This window comes from Salmo salar, chromosome ssa06 (assembly GCF_905237065.1).
Source record: "Salmo salar chromosome ssa06, Ssal_v3.1, whole genome shotgun sequence".
In the NCBI taxonomy this organism is placed as follows: Eukaryota; Metazoa; Chordata; class Actinopteri; order Salmoniformes; family Salmonidae; genus Salmo; species Salmo salar.
In genome coordinates, this window is record NC_059447.1 from 87032349 (window position 1) to 87050993 (window position 18645).

General features: G+C 45.2%; 1 protein-coding gene across 4 annotated transcripts in view; it reads left to right on the forward strand.

Annotated features, from left to right (window-relative positions):
* sipa1l1 (signal-induced proliferation-associated 1 like 1) overlaps positions 1 to 18224 on the forward strand; it is a 295071-nt gene extending 276847 nt beyond the window's left edge. For 3 of the 4 annotated variants that reach the window (XM_045721113.1, XM_045721112.1, XM_014205915.2), the window contains 7 exons: positions 1793 to 1975; positions 5361 to 5541; positions 9826 to 10054; positions 10696 to 10848; positions 11460 to 11577; positions 13960 to 14038; positions 16164 to 18224. In XM_045721113.1, coding sequence (XP_045577069.1) covers positions 1793 to 1975; positions 5361 to 5541; positions 9826 to 10054; positions 10696 to 10848; positions 11460 to 11577; positions 13960 to 14038; positions 16164 to 16307 — 1087 coding nt within the window. In that variant the 3' untranslated portion in view covers positions 16308 to 18224. Of the gene's footprint in view, positions 1 to 1792; positions 1976 to 5360; positions 5542 to 9825; positions 10055 to 10695; positions 10849 to 11459; positions 12356 to 13959; positions 14039 to 16163 lie in introns of all 4 variants that reach the window. The other variant, XR_006770346.1, reaches the window with a different exon arrangement.
* Positions 18225 to 18645: the final 421 nt, after the last annotated feature.

The following is an 18645-nucleotide window of genomic DNA, read 5'->3' on the forward strand; positions in this document are numbered from 1 at the left end:
AACAGTATCGTCAGTCACAAAGGAAACCCTGTCAACAGTATCGTCAGTCACAAAGGGAACCCTGTCAACAGTATCGTCAGTCACAAAGCAAACCCTGTCAACAGTATCGTCAGTCACAAAGGAAACCCTGTCAACAGTATCGTCAGTCACAAAGGAAACCCTGTCAACAGTATCGTCAGTCACAAAGGGAAACAGTGTCAACAGTATCGTCAGTCACAAAGGGAAACAGTAGCACAATACAGTGGTGTTGGTTTGATATTTTGATACTGTAGCGGAACACAGTGACTGTTCCAGAAGTAGAGGATGATGAACACCTGTAGTCCATTCATGTCATCCTCTGCTCTGACGTTAGTAGAGAAACCACTATGTAACTCTGTAATCTCTACTAGTCTACTGCGGAATCTGCAGATCAGCCTTTCTAAAAATGGGTTTTTAGCTCCTAGTTATTAGCTCAAAGTCTAGATTATGTTTTTAGCTTAGTTATTAGTTCAAAGTCTAGATTATGTCCATGCCAGAGATTACAGAACTTTGGCCCTCCATGGCCGCTCGTTGAATCTCCCTGCAGTGACCTTTCTCTTCTCTCCGCTCCCCCTGTCCTCCTCCTCCCTTCCTCCCTCTTTCTCTCCTCTCCCCCTGTCCTCCTCCTCCCTTCCTCCCTCTTTCTCCCTTCTCTCCTCTCCCCCTGTCCTACTCCTCCCTTCCTCCCTCTTTCTCTCCTCTCCCCCTGTCCTCCTCCTCCCTTCCTCCCTCTTTCTCTCCTCTCCCCCTGTCCTCCTCCTCCATTCCTCCCTCTTTCTCTCCTCTCCCCCTGTCCTCCTCCTCCATTCCTCCCTCTTTCTCTCCTCTCCCCCTGTCCTCCTCCTCCATTCCTCCCTCTTTCTCCCTTCTCTCCTCTCCCCCTGTCCTCCTCCTCCCTTCCTCCCTTTTTCTCCCTTCTGCCGTGCCCCCTGTCCCTCTCCTCCCTTCCTCCCTCTTTCTCTCCTCTCCCCTTGTCCTCCTCCCTTCCTCCCTCTTTCTCCCTTCTCTCCTCTCCCCCTGTCCTCCTCCTCCCTTCCTCCCTCTTTCTCCCTTCTCTCCTCTCCCCCTGTCCTCCATTCCTCCCTCTTTCTCCCTTCTCTCCTCTCCCCCTGTCCTCCATTCCTCCCTCTTTCTCCCTTCTCTCCTCTCCCCCTGTCCTCCTCCTCCCTTCCTCCCTCTTTCTCCCTTCTCTCCTCTCCCCTGTCCTCCATTCCTCCCTCTTTCTCCCTTCTCTCCTCTCCCCCTGTCCTCCTCCTCCATTCCTCCCTCTTTCTCTCCGCTCCCCCTGTCCTCCTCCTCCCTTCCTCCCTCTTTCTCTCCGCTCCCCCTGTCCTCCTCCTCCCTTCCTCCCTCTTTCTCTCCTCTCCCCCGTCCTCCTCCTCCCTTCCTCCCTCTTTCTCCCTTCTCTCCTCTCCCCCTGTCCTCCTCCTCCCTTCCTCCCTCTTTCTCCCTTCTCTCCTCTCCCCCTGTCCTCCTCCTCCCTTCCTCCCTCTTTCTCTCTTCTCTCCTCTCCCCCGTCCTCCTCCTCCCTCCTTCTCCCTTCTCTCCTCTCCCCCTGTCCTCCTCCTCCCTCCCTCCCTCTTTCTCCCTTCTCTCCTCTCCCCCTGTCCTCCTCCTCCATTCCTCCCTCTTTCTCCCTTCTCTCCTCTCCCCTGTCCTCCCTTCCTCCCTCTTTCTCTCCGCTCCCACTGTCCTCCTCCTCCCTTCCTCCCTCTTTCTCCCTTCTCTCCTCTCCCCCTGTCCTCCTCTCTCCCCCCCCCTTCCTCCTCTCCAGTTCCAGAGGCCACTCCCCCCATGAGGACTCGTCTTCCTCGGCCACCTCCCCTTGCTCCCAGGCGTCGGTCTCTCCCGCCCCCAAGACCTTCTACCCCCGTCAGGGAGCCACCTCCAAGTACCTCATCGGCTGGAGGAAGCCAGGATCCACCATCAACTCTGTCGACTTCGGAGATAACCGCAAGTAAGACCAGGAGGAAGTGGCCTTGTACCTGAGAATTAGAGTAGTTCCTCTTTCAGGACTTTATCGCCACCTAGTGGCTAAAAGGAATATTACATACACTGACTATAGACAACTACTGACATTATACACTGACTATAGACACTGACTATAGACAACTACTGTCATTATACACTGACTATAGACAACTACTGACATTATACACTGACTATAGACAACTACTGTCATTATACACTGACTATAGACAACTACTGTCATTATACACTGACTATAGACAACTACTGTCATTATACACTGACTATAGACAACTACTGTCATTATACACTGACTATAGACAACTACTGACATTATACACTGACTATAGACAACTACTGTCATTATACACTGACTATAGACAACTACTGTCATTATACACTGACTATAGACAACTACTGTCATTATACACTGACTATAGACAACTACTGTCATTATACACTGACTATAGACAACTACTGTCATTATACACTGACTATAGACAACTACTGACATTATACACTGACTATAGACAACTACTGTCATTATACACTGACTATAGACAACTACTGTCATTATACACTGACTATAGACAACTACTGTCATTATACACTGACTATAGACAACTACTGTCATTATACACTGACTATAGACAACTACTGTCATTATACACTGACTATAGACAACTACTGTCATTATACACTGACTATAGACAACTACTGTCATTATACACTGACTATAGACAACTACTGTCATTATACACTGACTATAGACAACTACTGTCATTATACACTGACTATAGACAACTACTGTCATTATACACTGACTATAGACAACTACTGTCATTATACACTGACTATAGACAACTACTGACATTATACACTGACTATAGACAACTACTGTCATTATACACTGACTATAGACAACTACTGACATTATACACTGACTATAGACAACTACTGACATTATACACTGACTATAGACAACTACTGACATTATACACTGACTATAGACAACTACTGACATTATACACTGACTATAGACAACTACTGTCATTATACACTGACTATAGACAACTACTGTCATTATACACTGACTATAGACAACTACTGACATTATACACTGACTATAGACAACTACTGTCATTATTCACTGAATATAGACAACTACTGTCATTATACACTGACTATAGACAACTACTGTCATTATACACTGAATATAGACACTGACTATAGACAACTACTGTCATTATACACTGACTATAGACAACTACTGTCATTATACACTGAATATAGACAACTACTGTCATTATACACTGACTATAGACAACTACTGACATTATACACTGACTATAGACAACTACTGTCATTATACACTGACTATAGACAACTACTGTCATTATACACTGACTATAGACAACTACTGTCATTATACACTGAATATAGACAACTACTGACATTATACACTGACTATAGACACTGACTATAGACAACTACTGACATTATACACTGACTATAGACACTGACTATAGACACTGACTATAGACAACTACTGACATTATACACTGACTATAGACACTGACTATAGACAACTACTGTCATTATACACTGAATATAGACAACTACTGTCATTATACACTGAATATAGACACTGACTATAGACAACTACTGTCATTATACACTGAATATAGACACTGACTATAGACAACTACTGACATTATACACTGACTATAGACAACTACTGTCATTATACACTGACTATAGACAACTACTGTCATTATACACTGACTATAGACAACTACTGACATTATACACTGACTATAGACAACTACTGTCATTATACACTGACTATAGACAACTACTGTCATTATACACTGACTATAGACAACTACTGTCATTATACACTGACTATAGACAACTACTGTCATTATACACTGAATATAGACACTGACTATAGACAACTACTGTCATTATACACTGACTATAGACAACTACTGTCATTATACACTGAATATAGACACTGACTATAGACAACTACTGTCATTATACACTGACTATAGACAACTACTGTCATTATTCACTGAATATAGACAACTACTGTCATTATACACTGACTATAGACACTGACTATAGACAACTACTGTCATTATACACTGACTATAGACAACTACTGTCATTATACACTGAATATAGACAACTACTGTCATTATACACTGACTATAGACAACTACTGACATTATACACTGACTATAGACAACTACTGTCATTATACACTGACTATAGACAACTACTGTCATTATACACTGACTATAGACAACTACTGTCATTATACACTGACTATAGACAACTACTGTCATTATACACTGAATATAGACAACTACTGACATTATACACTGACTATAGACACTGACTATAGACACTGACTATAGACAACTACTGACATTATACACTGACTATAGACACTGACTATAGACAACTACTGTCATTATACACTGAATATAGACAACTACTGTCATTATACACTGAATATAGACACTGACTATAGACAACTACTGTCATTATACACTGAATATAGACACTGACTATAGACAACTACTGACATTATACACTGACTATAGACAACTACTGTCATTATACACTGACTATAGACAACTACTGTCATTATACACTGACTATAGACAACTACTGACATTATACACTGACTATAGACAACTACTGACATTATACACTGACTATAGACACTGACTATAGACAACTATTGTCATTATACACTGACTATAGACAACTACTGTCATTATACACTGAATATAGACAACTACTGACATTATACACTGACTATAGACAACTACTGTCATTATACACTGACTATAGACAACTACTGTCATTATACACTGACTATAGACAACTACTGTCATTATACACTGACTATAGACAACTACTGTCATTATACACTGACTATAGACACTGACTATAGACAACTACTGTCATTATACACTGACTATAGACAACTACTGTCATTATACACTGACTATAGACAACTATTGTCATTATACACTGACTATAGACACTGACTATAGACAACTACTGACATTATACACTGACTATAGACAACTACTGTCATTATACACTGACTATAGACAACTACTGTCATTATACACTGACTATAGACAACTACTGACATTATACAGTGAATTTGAGTGAGTTAATTTGCATGATATTGGGCTTTATGTATGATCCGGATTGTGTCTATAACTTGATTAAATGCGTTTTACTTGAATATCACAGCTAACAAAGTTATTGGACAGTCACATTGCTATGTCTTTTGCTTGGCTGTATTATCTGACCCCTGACCCCTGCTTGTTATTGTGTGTCCCCAGGAAGTCTCCAGGGGAGGGAGGAGGAGAGGGGAGTGGCAGCGGAGGACGAGGGGGTCATAGCAGGCCCCATCATGCCCTCCAACCACACCTCACCCACGCTAAGACCACCGTGGAGGACGATATGAAGAGACTGAGTCCAGACAGCCCTCCCAAACACAGACGACACAAGGTCAAGGACAAGGTACAGGATATTAGCTTGTAACATTGTGGGTGAATCTTCCCTTCCCCCCACATACTGCAACAATACTCAAACTGTTAAAGACAGCAGAGCTACAACTTTTGATTGCAAATTAGAGTACAGATTGAATTTATAATCATCCTGCATGTTATTATTTAAATCGTCCTCCATCATGTCATAACTTTAATCCACCATCATGTCATAACTTTAATCCTCCATCATGTCATAACTTTAATCCTCCATCATGTCATAACTTTAATCCTCCATCATGTCATAACTTTAATCCTCCATGTCATAACTTTAATCCTCCATGTCATAACTTTAATCCTCCATCATGTCATAACTTTAATCCTCCATCATGTCATAACTTTAATCCTCCATCATGTCATAACTTTAATCCTCCATCATGTCATAACTTTAATCCTCCATCATGTCATAACTTTAATCCTCCATCATGTCATAACTTTAATCCTCCATCATGTCATAACTTTAATCCACCATCATGTCATAACTTTAATCCACCATCGTGTCATAACTTTAATCCTCCATCGTGTCATAACTTTAATCCACCATCGTGTCATAACTTTAATCCACCATCATGTCATAACTTTAATCCACCATCATGTCATAACTTTAATCCTCCATCATGTCATAACTTTAATCCACCATCATGTCATAACTTTAATCCACCATCATGTCATAACTTTAATCCACCATCATGTTATAACTTTAATCCTCCATCATGTTATAACTTTAATCCTCCATCATGTTATAACTTTAATCCTCCATGTCATAACTTTAATCCACCATCATGTCATAACTTTAATCCTCCATCATGAATCATAACTTTAATCCTCCATCATGTTATAACTTTAATCCTCCATCATGTCATAACTTTAATCCTCCATCATGTTATAACTTTAATCCTCCATGTCATAACTTTAATCCTCCATCATAATATCATAACTTTAATCCTCCATCATGTCATGACTTTAATCCTCCATCATGTCATGACTTTAATCCTCCATCTTGTTATAACTTTAATCCTCCATCATGTCATAACTTTAATCCTCCATCATGTCGTAACTTTAATCCACCATCATGTCATAACTTTAATCCTCCATCATGTCATAACTTTAATCCACCATCATGTCATAACTTTAATCCTCCATCATGTCATGACTTTAATCCTCCATCATGTCATGACTTTAACCCTCCATCATGTCATGACTTTAATCCTCCATCTTGTTATAACTTTAATCCTCCATCATGTCATGACTTTAATCCTCCATGTTATAACTTTAGTCCTCCATCATGTAATGACTTTAATCCTCCATCATGTCATGACTTTAATCCTCCGTCATGTCATGACTTTAATCCTCCATGTTATAACTTTAATCCTCCATCATGTCATGACTTTAATCCTCCATCATGTTATAACTTTAGTCCTCCATCATGTCATGACTTTAATCCTCCATCATGTCATGACTTTAATCCTCCGTCATGTCATGACTTTAATCCTCCATCATGTCATAACTTTAGTCCTCCATCATGTCATGACTTTAATCCTCCATCATGTCATGACTTTAATCCTCCATCATGTCATAACTTTAGTCCTCCATCATGTCATGACTTTAATCCTCTATGTTATAACTTTAGTCCTCCATCATGTCATGACTTTAATCCTCCATGTCATAACTTTAATCCTCCATGTCATAACTTTAATCCTCCATGTCATAACTTTAGTCCTCCATCATGTCTTAACTTTAATCCTCCATCATGTCATAACTTTAATCCTCCATGTTATAACTTTAGTCCTCCATGTCATGACTTTAATCATCCATCATGTCATGACTTTAATCCTCCATCATGTCATGACTTTAATCCTCCATCATGTCATGACTTTAATCCTCCATCATGTCATGACTTTAATCCTCCATCATGTCATGACTTTAATCCTCCATCATGTCATGACTTTAATCCTCCATCGTGTCATGACTTTAATCCTCCATCGTGTCATAACTTTAATCCACCATCGTGTCATAACTTTAATCCTCCATCGTGTCATAACTTTAGTCCACCATCGTGTCATAACTTTAATCCTCCATCGTGTCATAACTTTAATCCTCCATCGTGTCATAACTTTAATCCTCCATCGTGTCATAACTTTAATCCTCCATCATGTCATAACTTTAATCCACCATCATGTCATAACTTTAATCCTCCATGTTATAACTTTAATCCTCCATCATGTCATAACTTTAATCCTCCATCTTGTTATAACTTTAATCCTCCATCATGTCATAACTTTAGTCCACCATCATGTTATGACTTTAATCCTCCATCATGTCATGACTTTAATCCTCCATGTTATAACTTTAGTCCTCCATCATGTCATAACTTTAATCCTCCATCTTGTTATAACTTTAATCCTCCATCATGTCATGACTTTAATCCTCCATGTTATAACTTTAGTCCTCCATCATGTCATAACTTTAGTCCTCCATCATGTCATAACTTTAATCCTCCATCATGTCATAACTTTAATCCTCCATCATGTCATAATTTTAATCCTCCATCATGTCATAACTTTAATCCTCCATCTGGTGTGTTTTTATTACACTGCTCAAAAAAATAAAGGGAACACTTAAACAACACAATGTAACTCCAAGTCAATCACACTTCTGTGAAATCAAACTGTCCACTTAGGAAGCAACACTGATTGACAATACATTTCACATGCTGTTGTGCAAATGGAATAGACAACAGGTGGAAATTATAGGCAATTAGCAAGACACCCCCAATAAAGGAGTGGTTCTGCAGGTGGTAACCACAGACCACTTCTCAGTTCCTATGCTTCCTAGCTGATGTTTTGGTCACTTTTGAATGCTGGCGGTGCTTTCACTCTAGTGGTAGCATGAGACGGAGTCTACAACCCACACAAGTGGCTCAGGTAGCGCAGCTCATCCAGGATGGCACATCAATGCAAGCTGTGGCAAGAAGGTTTGCTGTGTCTGTCAGCGTAGTGTCCAGAGCATGGAGGCGCTACCAGGAGACAGGCCAGTACATCAGGAGACGTGGAGGAGGTCGTAGGAGGGCAACAACCCAGCAGCAGGACCGCTACCTCCGCCTTTGTGCAAGGAGGAGCAGGAGGAGCACTGCCAAAGCCCTGCAAAATGACCTCCAGCAGGCCACAAATGTGCATGTGTCTGCTCAAACGGTCAGAAACAGACTCCATGAGGGCGGTATGAGGGCCCGACGTCCACAGGTGGGGGTTGTGCTTTACAGCCCAACACCGTGCAGGACGTTTGGCATTTGCCAGAGAACACCGAGATTGGCAAATTCGCCACTGGCGCCCTGTGCTCTTCACAGATGAAAGCAGGTTCACACTGAGCACATGTCACAGATGTGACAGAGTCTGGAGACGCCGTGGAGAACGTTCTGCTGCCTGCAACATCCTCCAGCATGACCGGTTTGGCGGTGGGTCAGTCATGGTGTGGGGTGGCATTTCTTTGGGGGGCCGCACAGCCCTCCATGTGCTCGCTAGAGGTAGCCTGACTGCCATTAGGTACTGAGATGAGATCCTCAGACCCCTTGTGAGACCATATGCTGGTGCGGTTGGCCCTGGGTTCCTCCTCATGCAAGACAATGCTAGACCTCATGTGGCTGGAGTGTGTCAGCAGTTCCTGCAAGAGGAAGGCATTGATGCTATGGACTGGCCCGCCCGTTCCCCAGACCTGAATCCAATTGAGCACATCTGGGACATCATGTCTCGCTCCATCCACCAACGCCACGTTGCACCACAGACTGTCCAGGAGTTGGCGGATGCTTTAGTCCAGGTCTGGGAGGAGATCCCTCAGGAGACCATCCGCACCTCATCAGGAGCATGCCCAGGCGTTGTAGGGAGGTCATACAGGCACGTGGAGACCACACACACTAATGAGCCTCATTTTGACTTGTTTTAAGGACATTACATCAAAGTTGCATCAGCCTGTAGTGTGGTTTTCCACTTTAATTTTGAGTGTGACTCCAAATCCAGACCTCCATGGGTTGATAAATTGGATTTCCATTGATTATTTTTGTGTGATTTTGTTGTCAGCACATTCAACTATGTAAAGGAAAAAGTATTTAATAAGAATATTTCTTTCATTCAGATCTAGGATTTGTTTAAGTGTTCCCTTTATTTTTTTGAGCAGTATATATTCACTTATGATAGCAAGTGACATCAGTTTAACTCTCTCTCTCTCTCTCTCTCTCTCTCTCTCTCTCTCTCTCGCTCCCCTCCAGTCCTCATCCTCAGGCCAGCCCCCTACCCGTCGGTCTCTCCACCGCACCCTGTCTGATGAGAGTATCTACCGGGGCCAGCGTGTCCCCTCTCTGAGGCTGGGGGACCTAGAACCAGACCCCACCCTGGGTAGTGACGTGTTGTTCAGCTGCTCCACGTTGCCACGCTCTCCCACCACCCGCGGGGTGCCCCTCAGACGACCGTCGTACAAACTGGGGATCAAACTACACGGTGAGAGGAGCCGTGTTGACACAGGGCTGGGGAATGTGCTATGGACAGCTTGAGACAGTTCGACACGTTGGTGACCTAATACTTGATGTGGTGGAGCTGGGGGGATAAAGGCTCTGTATATGCCTCCCTCTTCTGGTAGAAAGTGTATTGACCTACATTTTGGTAAAAAGATTCATGACATTTATTGCCGACTATTGAAGAATAATAGTGTGCTGTAGTTTATTTTTCAATGAGAGAGGGAACTGATGGAATTGATTAATGTCTGTCTGTCTTCAAGGAATGTCCACGGTCCTAATCGGTCCTCCTGTCCTCTCTCTACAGGTGATCTGTCTGTCTTCTAGGAATGTCCACGGTCCTAATCGGTCCTCCTGTCCTCTCTCTACAGGTGATCTGTATGTCTTCTAGGAATGTCCACGGTCCTAATCGGTCCTCCTGTCCTCTCTCTACAGGTGATCTGTATGTCTTCTAGGAATGTCCACGGTCCTAATCGGTCCTCCTGTCCTCTCTCTACAGGTGATCTGTATGTCTTCTAGGAATGTCCACGGTCCTAATCGGTCCTCCTGTCCTCTCTCTACAGGTGATCTGTATGTCTTCTAGGAATGTCCACGGTCCTAATCGGTCCTCCTGTCCTCTCTCTACAGGTGACCTGTCTGCGTCTGACACGTCATTGGCTGAGATGGTTGAGCGACAGCGCCACCCCCTTCCCCAGGAGCTGATGCCCCTCCCCCCCTCTGAGAGCAGGGACAGCCCTCTGGACTGGACCCACCTGGTGGATGTGGCCAACACCTTCGAAAGTAAGAGCTGTGTGTGTGGTGTGGTGTGACTGGACCCACCTGGTGGATGTTGCCAACACCTTCGAAAGTAAGAGCTGAGTGTGTGGTGTGGTTTGTGTGGTGTGTGACTGGACTCACCTGGTGAATGTGGTCAACACCTGTAAAAGGAAGACACAGGAAATGACTGTCTTCTATGAACACTACATAGTAATGATGTGTCTCCCATGACAACAGTTACTACTACAATTTGTCTCAACTTTATCTTTAATCACATTCTCTTTCTCTCCCTCTCTCACGTTTTCCCCTGACAATCCTCTCTCTCTTCCTCTTATTTACTCTACCTCCTTCCCTCCTGCTCTCCCCCTCCCTATCTCTTCTCCTTCCCTCCCTCTCCTTCCTCTCCCTCCCCCTCCTTCCTCTCCCTCTTTCCCCTCCCTCCCCCTCCTTCTCTCCCTCCCCCTCCCTCCCCCTCCTTCCTCCCCCTCTTTTCCTCTCTCCCCCTCTCCTTCCCTCTCCTTCCCTCCCCCCTTCCCTCCCTCCCCCCTCATTCCCTCCTTCCTTCCCTCCCTCCCCCCCCTCCTTTCCTCTCTCTTCCTCCTCCTATCTCTCTGCCTCCCTCCCTCCACCTCCAGTCCAGAGAGGGTTTGTGTTCAGTGATTCTAACCACAGAGGTAGTGGAGCCTCCAGCCCTCACCAGTCACAGCCCAACCTGGACCTACAGCCTGCCCCTCTATCCAGACCTTCATCCAGGTAACCCTCACCACACAGCCCAGCCTGCCCCTCTATCCAGACCTTCATCCAGGTAACCCTCACCACACAGCCCAGCCTGCCCCTCTATCCAGACCTTCATCCAGGTAACCCTCACCACAGCCCAGCCTGCCCCTCTATCCAGACCTTCATCCAGGTAACCCTCACCACACAGCCCAACCTGCCCCTCTATCCAGACCTTCATCCAGGTAACCCTCACCACACAGCCCAGCCTGCCCCTCTATCCAGACCTTCATCCAGGTAACCCTCACCACACAGCCCAACCTGCCCCTCTATCCAGACCTTCATCCAGGTAACCCTCACCACACAGCCCAGCCTGCCCCTCTATCCAGACCATCATCCAGGTAACCCTCACCACACAGCCCAACCTGCCCCTCTATCCAGACCTTCATCCAGGTAACCCTCACCACACAGCCCAACCTGCCCCTCTATCCAGACCTTCATCCAGGTAACCCTCACCACACAGCCCAACCTGCCCCTCTATCCAGACCTTCATCCAGGTAACCCTCACCACACAGCCCAGCCTGCCCCTCTGTCCAGACCTTCATCCAGGTAACCCTCACCACACAGCCCAGCCTGCCCCTCTATCCAGACCTTCATCCAGGTAACCCTCACCACACAGCCCAGCCTGCCCCTCTATCCAGACCTTCATCCAGGTAACCCTCACCACACAGCCCAGCCTGCCCCTCTATCCAGACCTTCATCCAGGTAACCCTCACCACACAGCCCAGCCTGCCCCTCTATCCAGACCTTCATCCAGGTAACCCTCACCACACAGCCCAACCTGGAGATACAGCCTGCCATCAAAGTTAATTACTAAGCTAAGCACCCTGGGACTAAACACCTCCCTCTGCAACTGGATCGGGCCGCCCCCAGGTAGTAAGGGTAGGCAACAACACATCTGCCACACTGATCCTCATCACATTGGCCCCTCAGGGGTGCACGAGTTCAACACCATCATTGCCTGATCACCAACGATGTTGAGACAGCCTATAGGGAGGAGGTCAGAGACCAAACAGTGTGATGCCAGGACAACAACCTCTCCCTCAACATGATCAAGACAAAGGAGATGATTGTGGACTACAGGAAAAAAAGGACCGAGCACGCCCCCATTCTCATCGACAGGGCTGCAGTGGAGCAGGTTGAGAGCTGCAAGTTCCTTGGTGTCCACATCACCAACAAACTAACATGGTCCAACACACCAAGACAGTCGTGAAGAGGGCACGGGAAAGGGGGATACCTAGTCAGTTGTACAACTGAATGCAATCAACTGAAATGTGTCTTCCGCATTCAACCCAACCCCACTGAAGAGGACACGACAACGTCTATTCTATAGACTGAACAGATTTTGCATGTGTCCTCAGATCTTCAAAAAGTTCTACAGCTACACCATCGAGAGCATCCTGACCGGTTGCATCACCGCCTGGTATGGCAACTGCTCGGCCTCCGACCACAAGGCGCTACAGAGGGTAGTGCGAATTTACATTTACATTTTTTACATTTTAGTCATTTAGCAGACGCTCTCATCCAGATCGACTTACAGTAGTGAATGCATACATTTCATAATTTTTTTCTCCGTACTGGTCCCCCGTGGGAATCGAACCCACAACCCTGGCATTGCAAACACCATGCTCTACCAACTGAGCCACACGGGACGGGAATGGATCAGTACATCACTGTGGCCAAGCTTCCTACCATCCAGGACCTCTATACCAGGCGGTGTCAGAGGAAGGCCCTAAAAATTGCAAAGAATCCAGCCATTCTAGTCATAGACTGTTCTCTCTGCTGCCACACGGCAAGCGGTACCGGAGTGCCAAGTCTAGGTCCAAAAGGCTCCTTAACAGCTTCTACCCCCCAAGGCATAAGACTCCTGAACAGATGGCTACCAAGACGATTTGCATTTAACCCCCCCCCACCCCCCGTTTTTTTCCCGCTGCTGCTACTCGCTGTTTATTATCAATGCAATGACACTTTACCCCTAGATACATGTACAAATTACCTTAATTACCTCGACTAACCTGTACCCCTGCACACTGACTCGGTACCGCTACCCCCTCTATATATCCTCGTTATTGTTATTTTATTGTGTTATTTTTTAGTTTTACTTCAGTTTATTTAGTAAATATTTTCTTAACTCTTATTTTTATTAAAACCGCGTTGTTTGTCAGTAAGCATTTTCACCTGTTGTCGGTCTACACGCGCTTGTGACTAACTACATTTCATTTGATATGTTACAAATATGTAAGTGCCTCACATCAATCTCTTTAAATAAAGATCCAATATAGATGACACGTTAGGTGACACGTTAGGTTTGTGTGGTTAAATGTATGTATGTTAAATGTATGTTTAACTCTGTCTCCACAGTGAGGGTCCAGCAGGTCTGGAGAGGAATGTGACCAAGCTGGAAGCCGTGGTCAAGATGCTACAGGATGACCTGAAGAAGGTAACACACACACACACACACTCACACACACACACAATATGTCTCATCTCATAATTTCAGCAAATTGATGGGAAAAATGGATGTCAATAACCACACAAATCAATACATGCACTTAGCTTAGCAAGTAACCATCAAAACAACAATACTAATGGACCACTCACACAAAGTTCTGCTCAACCCATTGTCCCTTCTGAAAGACGTTCGGCTTTACCTGCCTCCGCTCTGTAGAAGATTTGCTGCTTACTTAAAGCTACTTACTGTTAACACATTTTTAATTCCTTTTTATTTTTTTATTTAACTAGGCAAGTCCGTTAAGAACAAATTATTATTTTCAATGACGGCCTACCCCGGCCAAACCCTAGCCCGGACCACGCTGGGCCAATTGTGCGCCGCCTTATGAGACGGCCGGTTGTGATACAGCCTGGAATCGAACCAGGGTCTGTAGTGATGCCTCTAGCACTGAGATACAGTGCCTTAGATCGCTGCGCCACCCAGGAGCCTATATAGAGTAGTCATCCCTAGCGGTGTTATAGCTGCCGTCTGCTATATAGAGTTATCATCCCTAGCGGTGTTATAGCTGCCGTCTGCTATATAGAGTTATCATCCCTAGCGGTTGATATAGCTGCCGTCTGCTATATAGAGTTATCATCCCTAGCGGTGTTATAGCTACAGTCTGCTATATAGAGTTATCATCCCTAGCGGTGTTATAGCTGCCGTCTGCTATATAGAGTTATCATCCCTAGCGGTGTTATAGCTACAGTCTGCTATATAGAGTTATCATCCCTAGCGGTGTTATAGCTGCCGTCTGCTATATAGAGTTATCATCCCTAGCGGTGTTATAGCTGCCGTCTGCTATATAGAGTTATCATCCCTAGCGGTGTTATAGCTGCCGTCTGCTATATAGAGTTATCATCCCTAGCGGTGTTATAGCTACCGTCTGCTATATAGAGTTGTCATCCCTAGCGGTGTTATAGCTACCGTCTGCTATATAGAGTTATCATCCCTAGCGGTGTTATAGCTGCCGTCTGCTATATAGAGTTATCATCCCTAGCGGTGTTATAGCTACCGTCTGCTATATAGAGTTGTCATCCCTAGCGGTGTTATAGCTACCGTCTGCTATATAGAGTTATCATCCCTAGCGGTGTTATAGCTACCGTCTGCTATATAGAGTTATCATCCCTAGCGGTGTTATAGCTGCCGTCTGCTATATAGAGTTGCTGACTTTAACTTAAACATGTATCCCTTGTCTCACCTTCTCTCGCTCTCTTCCTTTTCTCGCTCTCTCCCTCCTCTCGCTCTCTCCCTCGCTCTCTCCCTCCTCTCGCTCTCTCCCTCCTTCTCTCGCTCTCTCCCTCCTCTCGCTCTCTCCCTCCTTCTCTCGCTCTCTCCCTCCTTCTCTCCCTCCTTCTCTCCCTCCTTCTCTCGCTCTCTCCCTCGCTCTCTCCCTCCTTCTCTCGCTCTCTCCCTCGCTCTCTCCCTCCTTCTCTCGCTCTCTCCCTCGCTCTCTCCCTTCCTTCTCTCGCTCTCTCCCTCGCTCTCTCCCTCCTTCTCTCGCTCTCTCCCTCGCTCTCTCCCTCCTTCTCTCGCTCTCTCCCTCGCTCTCTCCCTCCTTCTCTCGCTCTCTCCCTCCTTCTCTCGCTCTCTCCCTCCTTCTCTCGCTCTCTCGCTCTCTCCCTCCTTCTCTCGCTCTCTCCCTCCTTCTCTCGCCCTCCTTCTCTCGCTCTCTCCCTCCTTCTCTCGCTCTCTCCCACATTCTCTCCCTCTCTCCCTCCTTCTCTCCCTCTCTCCCACATTCTCTCCCTCCTTCTCTCGCTCTCTCCCTCCTCTCGCTCTCTCCCTCCTTCTCTCGCTCTCTCCCTCCTTCTCTCTCTCTCCCTCCTTCTCTCCCTCTCCCTCCTTCTCTACCTCTATCCCTTCTCTCTCCTTCTCTCCCTCCTTCTCCTCCCCTTTTAACTCTTTCTCCCTTTATCTCATCTTTCTTTTTTGCTCTCTGTTCGCCCTTGCCTTCTCTCTCCCTCCCTCCTTCTCTCTCTCCCTCTGTCCCCCTCCTTTCTCTCTCATCTTTACCCTACACACCCACGTATCCCTCCCTCCCCCTCTATCCCCCTCTCCCTCCCTCTTGTAGGAGCGTGAGGAGAAGCAGCGTCTCCATCTGCAGATCAAAAGGCTCTGGGAAGATAACCAGAGGCTGCAGGAAGAGTCCCAGAGCTCTGCTGCCAAACTCAAAAAGTTTACAGAGTGGGTCTTCAACACCATCGACATGAACTGAGACAGACAGACAGGGGGATTATGAGGAGGAGGGTTCTACCACATTGACCAGAAGAGGAGGGGGAGGAAAAGGAGAAGAGTAACTGGAAAGAGAGAGGACCAGTACCAACCCCAAAAACATTCCCCTTCTCCCTTGCACAAACTGAAGTACTGATTCCACCCTCCATGCCTCTTCCTTGTCCCCGGAAATCTTTTTCACTCTCTGAAGTGCTAACTAAGGTTTCCTCTCTCAACCTCCCACTGAAACTCAGGATTAGCTGTAGAAGGACAGTCTTCTTTTATTAAATAATCAAGGATTTCTTTCATACTATGGGATTTGAAGGGGAGCTGTGTGTTTAATTGTGACGGGCTCTCGGTACTGCCAGGAAATACTGGAGCTCTGTCCTCCTCCTCTCCTCCTCTCACTGAGCTGACTTCACTCTGGGGGTGGTAGGAAGACATAAAGAGAGACTTGTGTTTTACCCCAATATCCAGCCTCTCACTGGCTGTACAGTACATCTCTTCAGCTAAGGCCTCAAAGCACATACGAGCACAGCGTAACTGTAACTGCCCCATGTGGAATCTCATCTCTTCTCCCTGTCTCCACTCTTCCTCCTCTGCACATTTGACTTGTCTGATGCTCCCTCTGTCTACACTACCCCAACAAACAGGTAGACAGATGGACGGAGGGAAGAGGCAGACAGGTAGACAGGCAGGCAGACAGGCAGACAGGCAGGCAGACAGGTAGGTAGATAGACAGCGGGAGGGAAAAGACAGAAAGCCAGCCAGCCCTGTGTTGCCAGCTGTTTTTTCCTGTGCATTCATATTCCTCAATCTACAGGGAACACACCGATCTGTATGTATTTCTGTCGGAACAAAAACCTAGAGAGAATGGACACCCGTCCGTATCTCTCCTGTACATATTAACTAGCTATCTGTGGTTTACTGTATATTCTGCATTCAGACCATCAACGCATTGTACCTGTACCGGTTTGGACTGGGGCATTGAGAGGTACATGGAGTCCACTGTCATTAGGCCAGGCTACATCTGAAGAAGAACTTAACAAGAGTCTGTGTTTTTTTTGGTTTTGGTTGAAAGCCATTCCTCTATACTTCTCCCGTAGTGCCCCTTACTAGTCTGGTTGGCCTGTAGTGTGTCACAACCAAGCCTATATAGCTGACATACACAAGGCTACCATACACACACTCTTACACCACAACCATGTCTCCACTGAAACTTCTGCCATTTTGAATCCTACAACTAATTACAGATGCTTGTGACACTTTGACCAAACCTGACAGCAAAACTTAATTCCAGGACCGCTTCAAAACAACAACAAAAAGCCATCATTATCAAGGACTCCATGATCACATGACATGGCTGAAATCAGGAGCATGTTGGTGATTAGGACTGTGGGTCTTAAAAGCAGTAGCAAGGAGTACAACCAAACAGTGGAAAGATCTGAAGTCAAACATGGGACCGTAAGGTTTGAGACAGCCATCTTAAAGGAAAATTCCACCCAAAATGCAGCTTCATAAAATGCATCATAACGGCTGTATTTCTTTATTTAGCAACATTTCTACATCTTGGAAAACTTGATTGCTGACATGCAAAACATTTTGGGACTATATCAACAGTGGACTAATGGACCAAATACCACAGGAGTTTTTTTGGGTGGAGTTTTCCTTTAACTTTTATATAAGCAATGGGACGTATTCTGCCTTTGGTAACTATGTGCTGAAGAGAAGGAAAGAAAGGCAGATGTTTTCTCTCCTCTTCTCCTTCACCTCACCATCTCAAGGAATGTTAATTCTGTTAACTTTTAAAACTCTGATCGACAAATCATTTTAATCGGGGGGCATTTTCGGATGTATTTATGTCTTTGTATATTATAAAATGAATAAATAAGTTGTTTTTGTTGCGTACAGTGCAACTGAAGTTGTCAGTGTTTGTTTTCTCTTGGAAAATGTCATTATTTAATGATTTAAATGGATTCAAATGATTTCCATTCTTGCTATAAAAGCCTGATTATTATGGTTTCTACTAGCTCTGGTCCATGGTATTAGTGCATATTCCTCCACACCGTTAGTGGAGAAACACGAACGGCTAGACCGGTGTGTTATAATGAAGGGACACTATCTCCTCACCTGCATACAGACACTGTTATAATGAAGGGACACTATCTCTCCACCTGCATACAGACACTGTTATAATGAAGGGACACTATCTCTCCACCTGCATACAGACACTGTTATAATGAAGGGACACTATCTCTCCACCTGCATACAGACACTGTTATAATGAAGGGACACTATCTCTCCACCTGCATACAGACACTGTTATAATGAAGGGACACTAT